Genomic DNA, 21,223 nt, shown 5'->3' on the forward strand with positions numbered 1-21,223 from the left:
AGCAGGATTGGGAAGAAGAAAGAGCCAAGGAAGAGTCTCAGGTAAAGTCCAGTCATGGCCTGATCTACAAGGCTCCTTTGCAGAGTTTTCACCCTTTGATGTGAGAAAGTGGACTTTTTATATTCCCTTAGTAGTCAGTTATTGAGAGGGATGCCTAGAATTCTGTCCTAGATCAGGAGGAATTTTAGGAAGATTTACATATATGAAAAAATAATGAGACATAAGAGCATTAAACTAGTGTACCATACTGGAGATTTCAGAGGACAGTCATAGAATTAAACGCTAGTAAAATACTCCAAAAACTTGATAATGGTGCTTAATATCTTTGCTCATTTATTGAGTGGGGTTTGAAAGAATTTCCACCAACACCAAGGGAAGTTGAAGAGATAACAATGATAAATTGTTCTAAATAACATAAAGCAAAGACTAAAAGAAATACCAACGATATCGTGTTGCTAATAGGCAGATCCACTAGACAAGAATGGGAAGGGAAAGCCACAGAGTCCTTTGCCTACACATTCGTTTCCTTGGTGCAAGTGGGTATTGTTCTGTACCCCATGGCAGGATTAGAAATACCGCCAGGGAACAAGTACACAAAGTTGTTATGGAAACCAGAATGCTTCAGCTCAGAGTTATTTACAGGGAACTTTCAGGATTATCACATTCAATAAAACCAACGGTTTGGCTCCACTCAGTACCAATGCAGCCCAATCAAGAATCTATTTTGAAGGGTCCTTCAATCAGCTAGACTCAAGAATTAGTGGATGGGAGTCCCATGGCAAAGTGTAATTTGTGTGTCATTTCTGTATTATGTATTTGATGCTTGTTTGCACTTGCCCCAACCATTGTGCTAGTTTCCGTAGTATAAGAACAAGGTAGCTGTGGATGGCTACCATGGGTGGGGAAAGACTTCCTCCCACGTAACTACTGTCTGTGTTGCCCAATACTGGGAGACTGCAGGACTTGTCTCTTCACATTCAACTCACTTTGAGGCTTGGCAGTAACCACTTGCCTCTGGCAATCATTTTTGTTCTTAATTGTGAATTGGAATTTTTCCACTATCCAAGAGGATCTTTGCAAAAAGTTGTGGAGTTTGTTTTCTGCCTTTTTTGTTGTTGTTGAGAAAATGAGGATTTTCATCGCCTTTGAAGGATCGTTTGAACCGTTTGATGTTTCAGCAGATGAAACTGTAGGGGCTGTCAAGCTGATGATACAGGTATGTACTTCATTCCTGAGCTACTAAGATGTGTATTAATTTTAACTATGCAGCAAAGTTTAAGCTGCACATGGGTAGAGGTACTATTAGGTACATTTTCAGCAAACACGGAACTGATAGTCTTTGAAAATATTTGCTTACACAATACCTTGATAAGAAGATAGTAACTATACTTCAATTTAAGAAAAAAGAAGATAATAACTATAGAGGTGTTAGGAAAACAATCCTACAATTGCAAAATATGCAAATTCTCAGGAAAAAAAAGTTTTCAATTTCTCTTTATGAAATCTGTAGGTTGTGCATAGGCCATATAGTATTACTGCAATTCTTCATAAAAGGACAAAAACAGGACATTAACTCTAGGCTAGATAAGTGGAGCATGCCAACTGTCAGGTAGATGGCTTGTTTACTGAGCAAGCAGCTATGAAAAAAACCAAAGGATTTTGTAGGTGGACAGAACTTTCAAGAACTTCTGGGGTTTAGCCTTATTTTGCATTCAGGGAAACTAAAGCTCAGAGAGGTTGACCATCTTACCTAGGATCAGAGAAACAAAATTAGAAATAATTTGAGTGCAATATCTTTCTTAGAGGTTTCTTATAAATATCTACTCTAAAATAGGAAATTAAGACAAATATTTAGGTCCTGACCATCAAACAGTATTTAACTGGAGATGATCATTCCCATTTGCTAGGTAGCATCTATTGAATTATACTTACAAGATATATTCAGTAGATTACTGTGATCACTGAAATCTAGATCTTCTAATACAGAGGCTCTTAAACTTTATGCCTCATGGATCCCTTTGGCTGTCTGGTGAAGCTTATGGACTCCTCAGAATGTCTTTAAATGCATAAAATAAAATACATTCAAAGAAAAGGAACCCAGTTATACTGAAATATAATTTTCAAACATTAAAAGACAAATTTGTGATATAGCAACATGTGGGCTTCTTTGTTAATACATTAACAAATTCTAGCAGTGTATCTAATAACCATTGTCATTTCAAAGTAGTGATCAATACATTTTGAGATATCTGCAACAGTTGTAATGTGATGTGAAAATACCTATGATTTCTACTGGTGACAAAGTCATAGGTACAGCCAACTACAACTATTTTAGTTTGTTGTCTACATGCATAATTGAAAGAAAATCTCAATTTCATTTACAGTTAATAAAAATAAAACTTTTTCCCATTTATTTATTCTATCCATAAGCTTTTGGTGAAGGCTATATAGAGTCCAAGAAGCCCTGTCTAAGACTTTTTCCTCCATCACAAACAATTTTACAATGCTCAGTGGAAAAGATGTAAAAGAAAAAATATTACATTGCTGGTCTAGTACCATAGAGATGTACTGTTTTCATGATTTGCTGTTGATTTTTAAGGATTATTTCCATATTAGTCTGTCTGAAGATGAACAAGGCAGGCGGTATCTGGAGCTGATATATGCTGGAGCACCCCTAAAGGACAGCTGGAGTCTTGCTGATGTTGGAATATCTTTTTGTTCAACTCTCAAATGCTCTGTTAAGGTATGATGATCAGAATAACATTTGTCCAAGATGTCTACTTCATTTTGAATAAAATTATGGATAATTCAAAGGTAGTAATTTTATAAATTAAGAGGAGAAACCTGTTCTTGCCTTCTCTCACCTTCTCTCTCTCCCACGTGTGTAACTGGCCTTATGCACAACTTGTGCTATAAAGGGAAGTAAGGAGTGGAGACTGGATAGTTTCCTTTGTTTACTCTTTCCCTCCCTTCCCTCACCCATAATTCTTGTTGCCTGCGCCAAACGGTCATCACACAGCAACCCACAAACCAATATTAGAACAAGGCCAAAGGGTGGATCATTAATGTGGGAGAAAGATTAGATCACTTCAGTTGGTCCACAATAGATTAGGGACAGTGGAGTGAGGAAGGGAAGAGAGGAAGGGAAGAAATTCTCAGTAATAATAAGAATGAAGGGGTAGTTTTTACATCCAAATCCAGCCCAAGTAGCTATTCATGAATTAGGTGTACATACAAAAGAAATAGTCTTTTCCATTTATAGGTTCTTTAATTAGTGTTGCTTAACTTGGGGTCCATGGGTGGGCTTTAAAAACTTTACAGAATCCTACAATTGCAAAATATGCAAAATGGAGATTTTCTAGATGGAGAACTCTTAACTTTAGGAAATTTTTTTAAAGAGACAAGTAGGCTAAAGAGTTTAAGGGCTGTTCTCTGGGGGTAGGAACATTAGTCAATACTAGTTCTTTACCCTGTAAGAAAACATGAGTCTCAGGGAATTTAGTAAAGCATATATTTTCTGCTAAACAGCATTAATTTTCTCATATTTAACATTTTAAGGAAATGTCATGGTAGCCAAAGCTCTTTTTGTTTTAATATGTTTTAGTGATTGTCTAAGTGGGAAGTCTATGTTTAAAAGGAATCCCCTAAAATATTTATTATTAAGTAGTAAAGACAAGTTACAGAAAAATAAGTATTATATGATTCCATTTATGTAAATAAAAAGACTGCATTGTGTATGTATTAATGTTTTATGAGCATTTACTCATGTACTATTTTTATATTCTTGAAGAAAGTTTAATTATCAAAAAGAAATAAAAACAACTTCTCTCCTTCAGACTCCAAAAATTATAGTATAATATAGTACTTTTTAAAGAAGACTAAGTTCCATGTCATTTCTTAAATGTCTTTTATGTCTTTAAATATATTTGTATACTGGGCTTTTGAAACTGTACAGGATAAACCATCTAAAATTTCTTGGATTTTCCAATGCCAAAAATGATGTTCAAAAGTTTTTCTTGTTTGCTTACTTGGAGATAGTGGTAGAAATTCATTACTAAAATTTGAGATGGCTGGAGAAATGTGATTAAGTTATGGTTATTGAGGGATGGTGTGTTAAAAGAATTAAGATTCTATTATTTAACTAAGCACTGACTTTTTCTTTAAAAAATTAAATTTTTCTTTATCTTTGAGTAAGTACATTCAATTGCTACTCAATTCAGAAGATCAGAAAAAGAAACAAAGTAAAAAGTCTCCCTCCAACCTCTGGCACCCAGTTTCCCTCCCCAGAGGCAATGTATGTTTATAATTTTACTTGTAAAAATATTTCATAAATTTTGCCAGTAAAGCATCAGTTAGCATAGTGATGCAAGCTGCCTTTGCACTGAACCCTAAACCTTCCCTGGAGTTTAAACTGCTAATGAAAGAAACAAGAGTCTAGAGGCAATGGGCCTATTCAAGAAACGCAGACTAGAACCAGGCATCACAGAACTGGCCAACAGGTAGAGTTTAATTAAAAACTCTCAGATTCCATGGAAATCTTACTGATCCTAATCTTCACCTTCTCCAGTGGAACCACTTTTAGAGAATTTCTTATCACTGGTTTGGGGGAGGGAAATAATACTATGAGTCTGATGGAAGAGAATTACCTGCAAAGGCCATATATATTGGTTTCCATCCTAACTTAGCTCCTGTTTAGTTAGATAATAAAAAACAGGTCTTTTCTAAAAATCCACACTATTTACTATGTGTGTATGATAACAGTACAAAATGGGCTTACAACAAAAATACTTCATGAAAATGTTCCATGCCCTAAGGACTGCAGTCATAGCAGCTCTATGCTGTTTGCTCTACCTTAGGTAACCAAAGGCTGCCTTCTACGGCATGTTGTTGATTTATTGCATAATTAGATATATGCAAATTTAAGTAGAACCTTTCATATTCAACCATGTTGCTGCATGTAATTAGATCTATCTTCTGAAAATCTAGAAAGTTAGAGTCTATTTTGGTACAACTTAGAAATATCAAGCTATTAACCAACTTTGGGATAGTTTAAAACTTCAAGTAAGCAATTTCTTGTTTTAAAATGATACAAGTAGATATTATGAGTCATGAAATAAGTCCAAAATATTTGGTTTCTTTATGGTCCTTATATTTCTGTGTGGATATGAGGTTTTGCTTGTGTGAAAAGAAGGAAAGACAGATACAGTAAGAGGCGATCTGCTCTTAAATACATATTTTAAATAGTCAATACATTTTCCAGTTTCCCTGAGTTTTACACCTTCTTTAATGGTAATGGAGTCACCTTTGGAAAAATGAAGAGGGGAGTGACCTAAGAATAGTGAAGAAAGAACATTGCATTAATTTTTCCTTCTTTGGTAAAAAACTACAGAGACTATAAGAAATATTTTCTATGGTACATAAGTACAAGTTCTATTAACACACGAGTCAGTCCCACCCATTCACCACGGCCCTGCTGCAGTTTGCTGTGTTCCCATAAAACACAGCATGCGTTCCCATAAAGCACAGCGCGTGGCATGGCAGAGGCCCAGGTTGTCGTCCAGCACGTGGAGGTGCCGATGCATTTTCCTCCTCCATTCTCACCCGTGTCGTTGTGGAAACCATTGCTTAAATTTTGCACTGTCTTCACCCAGTGCCTAGAATAGTACTTGGCACATGTTAGGCTTTCCATTAATATGTGTTAAATAAATGAGATGATAAAGGCTTGGAGAGGTAAAGTATGAAAATTAACAAGAAAGTATGTGATTGTTGTCAGAAATGTCCCAGCAAGGTATTGAGGCATTTCAGGGTTGGATTCCCTCCCTTAGCGTGGCCTCTCTGTCCTCTCTACCCTGAAGACAAGGCGCTCCTGTATCCTATCCCTATCCCTTAGTTGCAAGCAGCAGAAAGGAACCCTGAACAATTTAAGCAGAAAGTGAACATATTGGAAAGCTATGAGTATAGTCTTTACAGGAAGATTGGAGAATCGGCTCAGAGATTATGCAGCCAGAAACAATACCTAAATTATGCCCCAGACCTAGTCAAGGCCCCACCACCTGCAGCCATCCCTGAGCCCTTGAAGTGGGCCTTGGATGCGGTGGCCAACCCTGCTGCCAGGCCAGCAATGCTTCAGGTCGGCCCCTGCCAGGGAGGATTCCCTGTGTCGGCTGCTTCTCTGCCTTACTGGGTTCTAATTCAAAGTGGGGTGGATGGGTGGGCCTGACGGGGAGTACCCTAGTCACAAGTCTGGGCCCTGATATAAAGGGGACTGAGAAGCAACTGGCAGGTTTGCCTCCTATAAAGTGTGAGGTGGGCTCAGGCTCCCACCACAACTTGTGGTTTCCCTGCCTCCTTCAATCACTTACTACCAACAACCTGGACTGGGGTTAAGATTTTATTTCCCTTTCTGGGATCCTTGGAATGGGCTAGGGTTAAAACTTCATTAATCTTTTCTGGCATCCTTGGAATGTTGTTTTACAGGAAGAGATTGGCTTAATTGTGTTAGAACTGAGTAGATGTCTATCAGACAAGTTGGAGAAGTTTGAACTTTATTAGTAAGTCTAAAATTGATTTAAAGTACATTTTAGCTTTTGAAAACACTGTTAATGTATAAACACCAAAATCCAAGAGACACATAATATGTGAATTTAGGTTTTAAATACATTTTATACACAAAAACATGTATAAACCTGCTTCTTAAAAATGTATAACTTAGAAATGAAAACATGTTCCTAAAAAATGGCTATTTCTTCTAAGGTGAATAGAAAGAATTTAGTGAAGAAAAGTTGCAATTAAGTGTCCTAGACTCCACAGATAACATCTCCAGGATGACTATCATACAAAAAGAGGAGTTTATGAAGACATCATAACTTTAATTAATTCAGTTCAACAAAAACAGACCTGATTTCCTCTTTTGGTCTCCTCTGGAATAGTTAGGATAAGTTTCTGCTTATTTGGAGTTCTACTGTAACTCCAAAGCAGCAAAACCAAAAAAGCAGAACTTGTGAAAAAAGTACAGCAGTGTGAGAAGTGACTTGTGGTTGCCATGGGGGAGGGGTTGGGGTTGGGGAAGGAGATAAAGGGGCACAGAAATTCTCAAGCATAGTATCAGTTGGTCATGGAGATGATCACATCATGGAGAACATAGCCAATGCTTCTGTAAGATTATCCTATGTTGACAGATAGTAACCACACTAGAGGGAGTGAGGATTTAATAATATGGGTAACTGGTGAGCCACTCTATATACTTGAAACCAATTAAGATTGTATATTAACTATACTTCAATTTAAAAAGAAAGGACCTTCCAAAAGAGAAGTACAGCAGTGTTCAGAATCTGCATTAACTTCCGTTTTCTTTCTGTTTCTCTTTAACTTTTCCTCTTTTATTATTAACGCCCATTTACGTATTTACAGTGAGTTTGACTTTTTTTAAGAAGCAAGTAGAATTATTCTATGAAGTAAATCTCTGTATTTTATTGAAAGGTAAGACACTTTGCATGTACCTCCTACCATGGTATCTTGATGTATTTGTGAAGGAAAAATTCTAATTTTACTTATGTCTGACAATGATTTGTGTATGGTATTGTCTATTTAGTAGCACCTGAGTTCCTAGTAACTAACATTGTTCCCTTATTCAGAATATCTGAGGAGAGGTATCTTATAGCCAGATACCTTCTCTTATGTCAATAATGTGAGTTAGCAAGTTGCTGTTAATCAGCATCTACCTGGTCCCTCTCCATCTAACCAACATGAAGAAATGTCTCCAACTGGTGTGCTTCCTCTGAACTTAAAATGCATTTTCCCATAAAAATAATAAGGTATATAAAATGGTGGATATACAGAATTAAAATAGTGCAAAGAGAACTACGTGACAAATACATTAAGAATTAAATGGGCCAGATGCTAAAAAAAAAAAAACATGAACACGGTTGTTAGTTTTCTTGAGACTTACTTTCTTGCACTTTTGACTTTCAGCTAGATGGCCAGATATTTTGCAATTGCTTCTTATTACTTGTTTCAGAGCTTTATGTATACTTACGTCATAGATGCTTATTCATATTCTGAGAAGCTCCCTTTTAACTTACCTTACTTCCTAACATCAAATAGTAGCTAGTTAACTCCTAAGAGTCACTTGCTCTTTTGCTACTTTGCGTGGAGCCATAACAAGGCATAGTACTAAAGAGAAATCAGAGTATTCATGAAAGAAATAAAGAACAGCTATTATATAAAATAGAATTTTTCTCTCTTCCCCTCTTTTTACTCAGTTTTCATAGGAATTTCTTCCTACCCAGAAGTATCACATGGATTGGTTAATGGAGCCATAGGAAAGCCAGAGTATGGTGGAAGGAAAAGGGTGAATCCCAGGTCCTTTCACTTTTTACTGAACAGGTTTTGGACAAGCTGTTTAGAAAGATTATTCTAACTAAGCACTGTAGACTCAGGGGGCAGTTCAGCTTGCTGGATGGCTTTATGCTCCGCAGAAGAGTGCCGGAACCTGCTCCCAGCCATCTGAGTCACTGAATGGGCCCTAGATCAAAGCATTGCACTTTAGAACTCTAAGTTTTCATCAATATCATCACTCCTTAAAGTCTCTTTCAAAGAGATCTGGATGTTGACGATATTATGGCAATGTGTTATCCAGGAAGAGGGGAGTGAACTTAATGTATTATCAGCCTGAAGGCAGGGAGGGGCCCCTGAAGAAACTGCAGATGGATGGGAGGAGGAGGAGGGGAACAAGGGTGGAGCAAGGAAGCAGTGACTGCCTGGAGCCCCCTTGAGCAGCTGCAGGCCACGTGCCCACTCTTCAGGTTTGATCAAGGCCCCCCTCGGGGAGTCCCATGCCCCCGGGCACTCAGTGGGGCATTGCGCACTCCCGGCTGCCAAGGCAAAACCAAAGCATTGAAGACAAGTAGGACTGTCCACAGTCTGCTGAAGAGGATATTGAGCCAGTTTCATTTTTCTGTTTAAAAAGTGAAAATATTTATAATCTTCTCCTCTCCTCCCCTGCCCTCCATTTTTCCTGTTTGCTGTGTTTTTAATTTTGGTTTGGCTTGCTTTACCTGTTGTTTACAGAAGGATTAGTATTTTCCCCAAACTTTCCATCTTAATTCTACCTCAGATATATCAGTTCCATTTGCTTTCCTATTTCAGAAAAAAAGGAACAAAGGAAACGTTTTTTCACTCATATTTAGAACTTCCCTTTTTAAATAGTAAAAACAAATATACATGGTTATTTTTTTAAAAGTCAGACCATACTGACAATGTAGAGCATAAAAGCATAAACAAAACTCCCCTCCCACCCAGAACTCAGTTCCACTCTCCAGAGATAACCTCTCAGAGAGGATTTTTAGAAACTGAAGGTTTAGAATCCACAGTACTTCCCAACTAAAGCTCAGTACAATGGAGGAGCTGTTTCTAACCTAACACCTTCATAAGCATAGCCTGGATATAAGTTATCAACATTCCTCTTGTGTATCAGGGTCTGTAGACTAAGAAGAAAGGTCTCAAAGCCCTCCCAAGTCTCCTTCATTTACTCAAAACAGGAGGCCTCATTAATACCCTCAGGAGAGAAGAGCAAGGCTCAGACCAGAAGTCAGGGAACTTAGCTGGCCTGTGATTTCATCCTCAGCACCCTGTTGTGGGAGCTAGAGGCACTCAGAGCCACCCTCTGAAATGTCTGTCCCCAGTCCCAACCTCCAGATAGTCCTTAATCCTGAGTTCCCTCTTTTCTCTCCCTTTAGGAAGAAAATAAGCCAACTCTCTATGTGTTCAATGCTGTGACCCAAGAGATAATGCCGATGATGGAGAGCATTTCTTTTCTTGGTAAAAAAGTGTCTGATCTGAGGACAATGGTATCTCTGAGATGTGGCTTCCCTGTGAGTGTCTTCTGTCTCCGGACCCCAAAAGGACTGGAGATGTATGACTGCAACACCCTCGGGGACTACAAGGTGGCCATCGGTACTGCCCACCACGTGTGATATGAGCTACTACTCAGCGCTAGGGTTCTTTGATACCAGATTTGCCACCAATGGATAAATTGTTTCTAAACTAAAACCTCTGCAATCGCAGTGGGGCTGTAAATTAGCAACACCCTTTTCTGGTGTCTGGGTCTCTAGTAAGAAAGATAAGGCCCCATATCTTGTTCTCTTTACTCAAAGCAGAAGAACTTGATAATATCCTCAGGATGAAAGAGTGAGATTCATACCAGCTTATATTTTTCTCTTTCAAAATACATTTTGAGTATATATAGAAATAAGTTCAAATACATATTCTTTTCCCTCTTTTTAACACAAGTGGTAGCATATGATACACACTGTTCTGAATCTTGCTTTATGAAATCTCATTTAAAAATATCATCAGTTATATTAAACAGCTTTAAACAGTGTGAAGCCAAAACTTCAGGCTGAACCACTGCCTCGGTGAACTGGCATTCACCCTGGATGGACACATTACAACTCTCTTTAAATATGCTTCTTCTAGGTCGTGTCTGCCATAACCATACACCATTAAGACAAAGTCAAAGCATTATCAGATGTATTTTAACCATATTGGAAAATGGTTCAAGCCTTGTAGAGATTCTTGCCTGAGGTGAATGAGTCTCTGCTGACAATCTGCACATCTTTAGGTGACGTACTATGACATTTGTTGCGATGGAATTTGAGTCCTCCCAATTTACAGCAGGGTTCTGTAGAGTTAAATAGTTTTGCTTTTTAGAATTGTTAAATTTGCATATATTGTTACTTCCTATTATACTGGCTTATTCTCTCATGTTATTTTTAATTGAGGGCTCTCAGAGCTTTGCCATCAATTATCATCCTTGTTTTTGATCAGAGGAAGAGATGTTCTAGGATTTGTCCCCAGAGCACCTCACTGTACAGCAATTACCTGCTCTGTGTTCGTGCTGGGGATCAGCTCTGCCCAGAACACAGTGGGGCTTATGTGAGTAAGGGCACTCAAGGGGTATTTATCCCCAAGCAACTTATGATCTACCACTTTAATGAAATAACAAAGGAGAAAGGAGAAAACTAGCGTGACTGCTTTTCAGGCCTCTGCTATTCAGATTGTGACATAACATTTTAGAGCTGAAAAATAATTTCGAAATGGTGTAGCCCAACCTCAAATCTTTATATATTTAAAGAAAGCCAAAAGGTTCTGAATGGTTAAGTGACTTGCTCAGGTGGCGTCAAGGACAACACATTAGCCCCTTAAAATGACCCACCAGCAGTGAAGGTTTTCAAACGTCAGGTTACAGGCTAGAGCAGGAATAGGGTCGACTGCTTTGGCCACCGTGAGAACACAGAGCATGAGGAGAAGCCAGGAGAGAACAGGGAAAGGGACGGAAGGAAGAGTCTTCGGCCTGCTTTGCATCTTTTTTTTTTAAGGTTTTATTGATATACACTCTTACGAAGGTTTTACATGAAAAAGCAATGTGGTTACTACATCTACCCATATTATCAAGTCACCCCCCATACCCCAATGCAGGCACTGTCCATCAGTGTAGTAAGATACCACAGATTCACCATGTGCCTTCTCTGTGCTACAGTTTTCCCCGTGACCCCCCCACACCATGTGTACTAAACATAATACCCCACAATCCCTTTCTCCCTCCCTCCCCATCCACCTTCCCCTCCCCTTTGGTAACTGCTAGTCCCTTCTAGGAGTCTATGAGTCTGCTGCTGTTTTGTTCCTTCAGTTTTGCTTTGTTGTTTTACTCCACAAGTGAATGAGGTCATTTGGTACTTGTCTTTCTCCGCCTGGCATATTTCACTGAGCATAATGCCCTCTAGCTCCATCCATGTTGTTGCAAATGGTAGGATTTGTTTTCTTCTTATGGCTGAATAATATTTCATTGTGTATATATACCTCCTCTTCTTTATCCATTCATCTACTGATGGACACTTAGGTTGCTTCCATATCTTGGCTATTGTAAAAAGTGCTGCAATAAACATAGCAGTGCATATGTGTTTTTGAATCTGAGAAGTTGTATTCTTTGGGTAAATTCCAAGGAGTGGGTTTCCCGGGTTAAATGGTATTTCTATTTTTAGCTTTTTGAGGAACCTCCATATTGCTTTCCACAATGGTTGAACTAGCTTACATTCCCACCAGCAGTGTAGGAAGGTTCCCCTTTCTCTGCATCCTTGCCAGCATTTGTTGTTTTTAGTCTTTTCGATGCTGGCCATCCTTACTGGGGTGAGGTGATATGTCATTGTGGTTTTAATTTGCATTTCCCTGATGATTAGTGATGTGGAGTGGCCTGCTTTGCATCTTATCTTTACCTGAAGCACCCCTAGCATTCCTTAAGTAGCCAGGCCACCTTTTTTAACTGGAGGGTGAAGAAGTCCTTGATCAGCCTCTCTGCCAGGTTCTCCTCTTTGCTGTCAATGAGTCATCCCCTGGTGCTGTCAGAAATTGAACCTTGGCCCTTTTCCAAAGACAATGGAAGACCAGAAGGTTTTGGAGAAGCAGTTAAGCTTAGATTGAAAATCAAAGATTTAGGTAGTTCAATTAGTCACTGCACCTACTAGCTGCAGAGAAATACACAAAACTGCTTCTGCACACCGGGCATTTAGGGTGAGGTGGGAACAACAAGACATGCACATACACTCAGTTATGATCCAGCGAGCCAGTTCAGTGCGGGCCGAGGGGCCCAAGGGAAAGCATTCTGGAGAATGTTGGGCCTGAGCACACAAATATGTGGGATATATGAACCATCTGAGAGGTGGAAGGGAAAAACATTCCAGGCTTCCAGCCAGGAGAAAAACATGAGCCACAGGTTCATGAACATGGGCATAATCCAGGGAAGACAGAAAGCAGGAGACAGTTCTGAAGAGCAGAGAAGCCTCGCTGGGATCTGTGGGAAAGAGCTGAGGTCAGACTGAGGAGCGTTTCAGGGGCGAGGCAACAGGGTGCAACCCTCATGTGCTTGTAACCAGAGCCATGTCCATTCTGGAACAGGACTGTTTTAATAGACGTTTAATCTGGCAGCCAGCAGCATGAAATATAAAGGAGTGAGGAGGACTGACAGCAGGGAGATACGCTAACTGGTGCTTTTGGTAATGCCCATATTAACTAATTCTCCCAGCAATGGTAGAGACAAATCTAAGACACTCAGAAGAAGAGAAAGAATGGCGTGCAGGATCACATTTAAGAAGAGGGAAACACCGGGGCTCTGATACCAGAACACTGGTTGTGAAGTTGGAAAAGGAACTTATGCTTTGGATCCTAAACTTTACATACAAGGAAATTTAGAGTACATTTTTTTTCCTGAAAGTTACTCTTAGTGGAAAAGCTGTAAGTACAACTAACGTCTTCTAATTTTCCTCCGTAACAAACATGGAGCTGAGACCTGAGTAATGGGCTGGGTTAGGAAATACTGCTGTTGGCATCCTGCCCATGGAGTTGGGGGCCCAGCCCTATGAGAGGTGTTTTCTTAGAGTGGGACACATCAAGGGCCAGTGCTCCAGACATGCCGAAGGCAGGGCTAGGATACGAGGAAACAGGGGAGCTGTCAGAGTCAGGAGAACTGGGACTTTGCATTGTCACAGAAGACAAAGAAAAAACTGTGTTCAGGCTGCTGGTAAAAAGCCAAAGATGATGTATGAGGAGAACATTTGATGTGGCTTAAAGGTCATTGGTGAGCTCAGAGAGAGAAGTTTTAATAAAATGGATGGAGACAAGAAGATTACAGAGATTAAGAAGATAAGTAATAAGGGAATAAAGGGTTTCTTTGGTGGTAGAATATTTGATAGTTAACTTATAAGGAATTTATCAAAGCTACACATCCCCCAATATGTGTGATTTTATGATTTTGTGACTTGAGGTTTAGTGTCACGATATTAAGTCCAAGACACACCCACTCCTATTCTTGTATCAACCTATGTGGGACAGATGTTTATTTTAACCCTATTTCTGGTTCTTAAATCTACCTTGGCTTTTGCTTTCCTCCTGCTTATCTATGTACTGGTCTTCTTGTTGTTCTGTCTATATTTAATATATGCTTATAAATTGACATTAGTCCTTTCTGGAACAAGGTGTACCTAAACAAATGAGTGAGTGAATGAAGGACTTTCCTTTACAGGATGGTGCCATGGGTACATTTCATTGTAAATGCCTCATGTGTTCATAGCCAGATGGAGCACATAATACCTGAGGGACTGTTCCAGGAGCAGGAACAGCTTAGACCCAGGAATCTGGGCTGGCTCCAGGGTCCCTCTACCAGGCATAGGCCCCTTGGAAACCTACTGTGTCATTTTAATTTCTTTTATAAATAAGAATACTCAGGCTCAAAGAAGTTAAGTGACCTGCTGAAGGGCATACCACTAATAAATGGTAATCACACACTCAGGATTGGGTTTTTCCCAACAATTTATACTGTATGCTCTTTATTGATTCCTATATTTATTGGTGCTCTTTAAGTTCTGATCAATGTTTTGGTTTGTTTCCTGGTAGGGGAAACCCAAATCAGAGAAATGGTTTCCACATTCAAGAAGAAAAAGCCCAAATCAGACAGGCAGATACTGACCCCAGAGAGTGAAAAAGGAATCCAGAAACTTAGGATACAGGGACCACATGAGGAGAGATTGAAGACAATTCCCCAGAATAGGCACTGTTGCTTGCAGCTACTTCCCTGCCTGCTTGGCATGGTAGTGGGGGTTGCAAGTAGAGGGATCTAAGAGAGATTTTGTAAATACATACAATTCTGTGGTCCTCTTTAGAAAAGTAATCCAAAATTATGAATAAAGAATTAGAATGCTCATGCAGGAAGAGGCCCTGAAGCTTAATTAAGTGTCATTAATTTTACTTTCATTTTGGCTAGAAATTTTAGTTATATTTCCTGGAGCAACATAGTGTTTTTTGAGTAAATTTCTATTTCCCACAGAATTCCTAAGCTTATGAAGAAATTTAATGTTTTACAAAGGAGGCATGACAAATCAATTGGGATGGAAGATTGTCCAATAAATCATGCTGATTAACTTACTTAGAAAGTCTCTGGACATTCAAACTTTAAGCCTTAATGTAAAAACCATCCATTGTTATTCTTGTTCTTTGAGGACTTAGGACTGCTTCATTGCAAGAAATGGAAATTGATAGTTACAACATCTGTAATATTTGCTCCTAGATAGAGAATAAAAGGAGAACATAATACAGGGAGGGCTTGATAGATGTGTCCTACTGCTAATGAGGATTTCAATCATATAGCCTGTATGTACTCTGTAGTTTTCAGAATTAGGGCTCATCATCAGTGGAGAGGCTAACCAAGGAAGAGCTGAGACCCTGAGGCCAGGCAACCACTTAGGGAAGGTCAGATGGGCCAGGAAGAACCCGCTTGTAGACATCTCACAGAGGGAGGTTAGCTTCAAGTAAGTCCTGCTGGTGGGATCCTAGGATAGGCAAGTATGTCTACAACCGGCAATTGGTAAGACTGAAGAAGCCAGAAGGTGAGACTCAAGGATACCCAGCAGGAACCCAGTAGGTGAACCATAGTATAGTATCAAGGTAGTAAATGAATAAATGAAAGAATGACATAAAAGGTGGGAAACCAGTCAAGGTGGTTGTTGACTTCAGAGGTTCTGACAATATATAACAGACAGCTAAACCCAGAGATTGGAGTTCCAAGAAGGAACTTCCGTTCTAGGCTCAGAGAACAGAGATAGAACCTCAGTTCTAAAATCCAAAGATAGAGAGGGATACTGGGTCATAAGGTGAGGATTTGGTCAGGAGGAAGAAGGCAAACTACTAGAATGGGGACAACTGAGCAGGATGAATCATTAACACCAACTTCCCACCAAACTTCTGAGCTACTGGCCTGGAATCTTAACAAATCCCCTGCTACTGGAATTAAGATTGTTGGCTGGGCCTGGGACTGGGCTGTTTCTTCAAATTGAAGTTGCGTGGCTCAGCTATGGGGGACGAAGGAGGCTGGAGTACAGCACCCAGCTAAAGCTTTCTAATGCTCATCTGTGAGTGATTTGCATAGTAAACTAAAAATAGAGTAAATCATTTACATCAGGAATAAATGTACTTGGAACAGTGTTTAAAATCCTTTGTTTCCAGCGCTACCCATAAGAATCAAACATTTTACAAAGAAAACTTAAGTACAGCTTGAAGCTTTAGAGAATCTAAATCTATTATATCAAGATGATCCATATTTTGGAAAATGTTTATTAAGGCATTTCTATAGGATATCTGCAGAACCACTACAGAATAATTCCATAATTACCTAGCACAAAGAGTGAACTCTCCCAACTCAGGCCAGATTTGTAAGGTTTGAGGCAGGTTAGACTCAGGTTAAAGGGCCATAATATAGATCAGGATCTGTGAGTAAGCAAGCATGGCAAATAGGAATCAATACACAAGGAAAGTCAAGAAATCCATGGCCAGGGTAGGGAGTAATGGAGGAAGAGCTGTTTCAAGCCATTTCGAGATTATAGGTTATAACACAAGATCCAGAAAGAGACGGATCAGCAGAGAGAACATATACTTAGGTGTGTGTCTACCTGTGGAATGGAGACAAGAAGGGAAAGACAGGGAAGTAGAAAGGAAACTGAAAGGAGAAGGCTTTCTAAGTATTAGAAAGATTCTTAAAGACATAAATTCCACGCCAAACTCTATGCCCTGCTTGCTGAGTAACCTCAGGCAGTTTACCCATATTTTTGGGCCTCAGCTTCCCAGTCTATTCAAGGGGGCAACTGAGTCATTTAGGATCTCTTTATCTTCAGCATTCTGTGACTCTAAGATTATGGATGTTGCAATATGCCAGCCAACAAAAACAAGCAGGGCTCCAAAGAGCTAATGACACCTGCCTTCTTTCTTCCCTCCCTCCCTCCTTTTTAGCTTCTCATCTGCAAATACTTATTATGAACCTACTGTGTTTCTGAGCCTGAGGATGTGTATGGATAAACCAAGTCACACATATGCCCAGCTCTATTGCCATGGCCATCACCTGGATGCGAAAGCTGTCAATCCATAGACTGTCCGTGACGTCAGCGGTGACAGCTGAACCGATTAGAGTCTTGTTTGGAGACAAGTATAACATAGAGAGCAGGGACATGGACACAGGGGCCAGACTGCCTAAGCCCAACACCTGGTTCCACTAGTTACTGGGTTTGTAAAACCTGAGCAAGTTACTTAAGCTCATAAAGCCTTGGTTTCCTCAGCTGTAAAATGGAGACAATAATACAACTTGTCAATTAGAGTTGTTGTGAGTTTTAGATTGCCTGCTCATGTAAAGTACTTACAGCAGTGCACAAATATAATAAACATTCAAAAATCTTAGCTTTTCATTTTCAATACATTATTATTATTATTCATTTTTATTATTACTAATAATTAATACTTATTAATCTTGTGCATTCAAACTGGGAAATGCAGAGAGACAAAAATTGGTTATCGGTAGGGGCAGAAAATGAAGGGTATCATGAAGGAGCCATGGGTCATGGCAAACCAATGTTGCATGCATGCCGAGGTTACGATAGGACAGAAACTGCAAGTAAGTGGAGCAGTCTGTGTGAGGAGAAACAGAGAAGACCCACAAAGAGACATAGAGGGCATGAGAGTGATCCTGTGGTCAATGGGAGAAATGGGAGTGGCCCATTATAAGAGGTGCCTTGGTTGCTAATGTACGCCAGATCCAGGCATTGTCTCAGTATAACAAACCCCATTTTCTTTTGGGCCTCCGTGCAACCCAAGAGCATAACTAAAAGAGATCCCATAGACCGAATGAGAGATGATGCTTGGGCTCAAAGAGTTCTCAGTTAGTGTTTGTAAACTGATAATTCCAAAGCAGAAGTGTATGTTCAGTGATAAAGAGTTTCAAAGTAACTAGTGGAACCCAGTAACTAGTGGAACCAGGTGTTGGGCTTAGGCAGTCTGGCCCCTGTGTCCATGTCCCTGCTCTCTATGTTATACTTTGTGGTATATATTGTGGTAATGAACTGAGCAGTCCTTTATTTGGAGAGGTGAAAGGACAGTTAAAGATAGTCTAGGAGGGCTTCCTGGAGGAGATTATGCCAGGGTTGCATCATAAATTATTGGTAGTGAAGGGTTCAGAAGAATTTAAACAGCAAAAGGGCAGCAAAAGAAGAAGCCCTGAGGCCAGAAACAGCCTGGTGTATACACTGAAGTGCAAGCTAACCTGCTGGGCTGCTAAAGGTTAGGAGGGCAGCACATGGCCAGAATGGGTTTGCAGAGTAGGGCAGAATTTCGCTCAACAAATATTTACTGAGCATCTACCATGAGTCAGGCACCAATGGGGAAGCAGGCACCAAGCTTGAGCAAGAGCAGCAAGGTTCCTACCCTCTTGAAGCTTGCATTTCAGTGGGGAAGGCAAACAACATCAAATAAACAGAAAAAGATTGAATTTTAAATAGAAATAAAAACTATGAAGCAAAAAGAAAGCAGCGTAGAGTGATGTGGTAAGGTGGGGGGGGGAAGCTATTTTAGTTAGCTAGAAAAGGAGATGACATTTCGGCAAAGATGGGGAGGCTGCTGGAGTTTCTCAGAGTTCATTTAGGCAAGAGATTATCTCGACATGAAAACGGTGGAGCTGGTTGTGATGGTGGCAAGAAACCAGAGTTCTTAAACATTTACAAAATAAACTTAGCTTAGCTTAGCTTAGCTAAGTCAATGCTTAGCGATTGTGTACAAGTAGGGCATGAGAAAAAGGGAGGTATGAAGAGCAACTCCCATATTTCTAGTTTAGGTAGCAAGGAAGATAGTGGTGCCACAAACAGAGTCACAGAATGCAGGGGAAAAGGAGGTTGGGGATGAAAGCTGACAAACCTCCTTTTCAAAAAATGGGTCATAATGCAATTCCTCAGATGGCAATGTCCCCAGCAAAGCGACTGTGCTGGTGGAGCAGAGGCCTGGGCTAAAGATTTGAACTTGAGAGTGAGTGGCACATGGATAATGAAGCCATAACGTCACTGAGATTGTTTGTTGGTCAGCCAACAAGGATTTAATGAGCACTTACCAAGTGTCAGGCTGTGTGGCAAGTCCTGAAAGAGCTTTCTTTTTAGTGTGGGCATGACAAAAAAAATCTCCAAACAAGGAAAACAAATTCAAGTACTGATTATAGGGATTTTGAATAAGCTAAAAGAATGTCATGGGATAAAGAATACTGAGAGGGGAGGAGGTAGTGGAGGCAGAGGTCGCTTTAGCTGTGGTGGCCAAGAGGGTCTGCTGTGGAGACATGACACTTGAACTGAAAGCTGATTACAAAGGACACTGTTCTGTAAAATTCTGGATGAAGACCCTTTGTAACAAAGCAAATTGCAAGTCTTTTGGTTCTGAGATGGGAATGGACTTGCGTATCGGAAGGACAGATGAAAGGTCAGAGTGGCTGGAACAGAATGAGCGAGGCCATCTAGGAGTAGCTGAGAGAGGTCAGGAAGGGCCAGATAGAGGGGAGATCGGGTTTTATCCCAAGGGAATGTGGAGCATGTAAAGAGCAGAAGGCTAAGGAAAGATTCCTGGAAAACACCAACCTGAAGGACAAAGGGAATGTGTCATCACAGAAACCAGGAGAGGGTAGACTTGTGAGGAACAAGTGATAAATTCTACAGCAACAACAAACATTAATTTTGTGTTCATAACATAGAATGGCTCCTATTTTGTGAAGGAGAGACGAAGGATCACTTGACTCTGCCCATAGCTTGCCCCTCAGCTGAAGGCCCAACGGCCCATCTGTCCTTTGGTTTCCTCTCCCAACATCACGGCTTTAGTTTACATAGGGATGTATCTGTTAGCAGGGAATCAAGGTCCAGGACTGTTCTAAGATAGCTGCAAAAAATATTTCAGCATTATATACAGTCACTGTGTAGATGCAAAAATGGAAATGCACAGAAGTTAAATGGCTTTTCTAAATCAGTACAAGCCCAAGCTAAAAATACCATCCCTGTCTACTTCTTCCAAGGTTACCTTTTGTTTGGCATCCAGCTCATGCCTGTTTGGGGAAAGCTGTCATTATATGGACTGCCAAACCACAGTGATGGACTGAACCCATCAATTGCCTCTCCTGATCCACAGGCACAACACTGCGCTTGGACGTCTGGGATGGATGGAAGGAATTCCTGAAAGGCTGTCTCCTCGGACAAAAACTTAAAGCCCAGCGCTATTTATCAAATGAAGGACCAGTACTCAAGTATGGAGATAAAGCAAATGCTAAGTTAATTTAAGTAATTTTCACTTAACTTCCAAAGGACCTTGAATCTGCAATTCATCTACAGCTGGAGTGCTGCTCCATGCCAGTGCCACTTAGCACGTCTCCACCAGACATTATTATTGAGATATTTGCTGAAATAAGACAGCAAGGATGCCACCAGGGCTGACAGCCTTTGGTGATGGGTGGCAATTCAGGCTGATTTTCCTTAATGGGTGCTTTCAGTTTGGTTTGGATATCAGGCTTTTAACAGCACTTATCAAAGCTGTCAGAATAAGTACCTTACCACACTCACATTCAGTTATTCTCAAAAGTACTAGTTGTTACTTGATTGGCTGAAAACATTGGCTTCTCTTCCTAAGGTCCCATGTAATTTTTCAAACTACATTTAATACAAGCATTCGTACTTTTGCCAACATGAAGGGTAACGTGTGGCTGGGACAGGATGGTCTTTTAGAAAAGCAGGTGGACATTCTAATATATCTCTGAAGTCAGCAGCTTCCCAAATACCTGAGTTGCATTGCCCTTTAGGGTTAAATTCAGCGGTATTTTAGGACAGTGCCCCCTGGTGGATGACTTAATTGTGCTTCACAGAAGCAACATACACCCAAGGAACTCTATAAAGAGCTCTGTGAAGGGACAGATTAGAAAACCAGCTTTAGCAATATAAAATATTCAAAAAATATTTAATGAATTTCTATTTGGAGATAGTGATAATTCTCTTTTTTCGTGCTCTGAATCCAAATAGCTGTGTTGTACTGTTACTTTTAATAGTGCATATTTATTGAGTACCAAGACACTGTCGTATTTATTACCTACTTTTATACTTATAACAGCTTTATGAGGTAGATACTATTTTATCTTATTTTACAGACAAGGAAACTGATATTAGGAAATCTGACCAATGTCACACAGTTTGCAAGGGCACAGCTGGGTGCTGGATTCCCAACAATCTAACTCTAGTGTTCATAGGCTTAACCATTTCCTTTTGGCTGAATCTTTAAATAAAATCTAAGAGCCCAGAGAATGTCAATCAATGACCAGACTGAAAAGCTCCTTTCATCCCTC

General features: G+C 40.0%; 1 protein-coding gene across 1 annotated transcript in view; it reads left to right on the top strand.

Annotated features, from left to right (window-relative positions):
• Positions 1–706: 706 nt before the first annotated feature.
• The window catches only part of ANKUB1 (ankyrin repeat and ubiquitin domain containing 1), a 39,043-nt gene continuing 18,526 nt past the window's right edge, over positions 707–21,223 (top strand). The window contains exons 1-4 of the mRNA XM_017669563.3: positions 707–1,216; positions 2,600–2,743; positions 9,738–9,954; positions 20,023–20,137. Coding sequence (XP_017525052.1) covers positions 1,127–1,216; positions 2,600–2,743; positions 9,738–9,954; positions 20,023–20,137 — 566 coding nt within the window. The 5' untranslated portion in view covers positions 707–1,126. The remainder of the gene's footprint in view (positions 1,217–2,599; positions 2,744–9,737; positions 9,955–20,022; positions 20,138–21,223) is intronic.

The sequence above is a fragment of the Manis javanica genome, chromosome 3 (assembly GCF_040802235.1).
Source record: "Manis javanica isolate MJ-LG chromosome 3, MJ_LKY, whole genome shotgun sequence".
Taxonomy (NCBI): domain Eukaryota; kingdom Metazoa; phylum Chordata; class Mammalia; order Pholidota; family Manidae; genus Manis; species Manis javanica.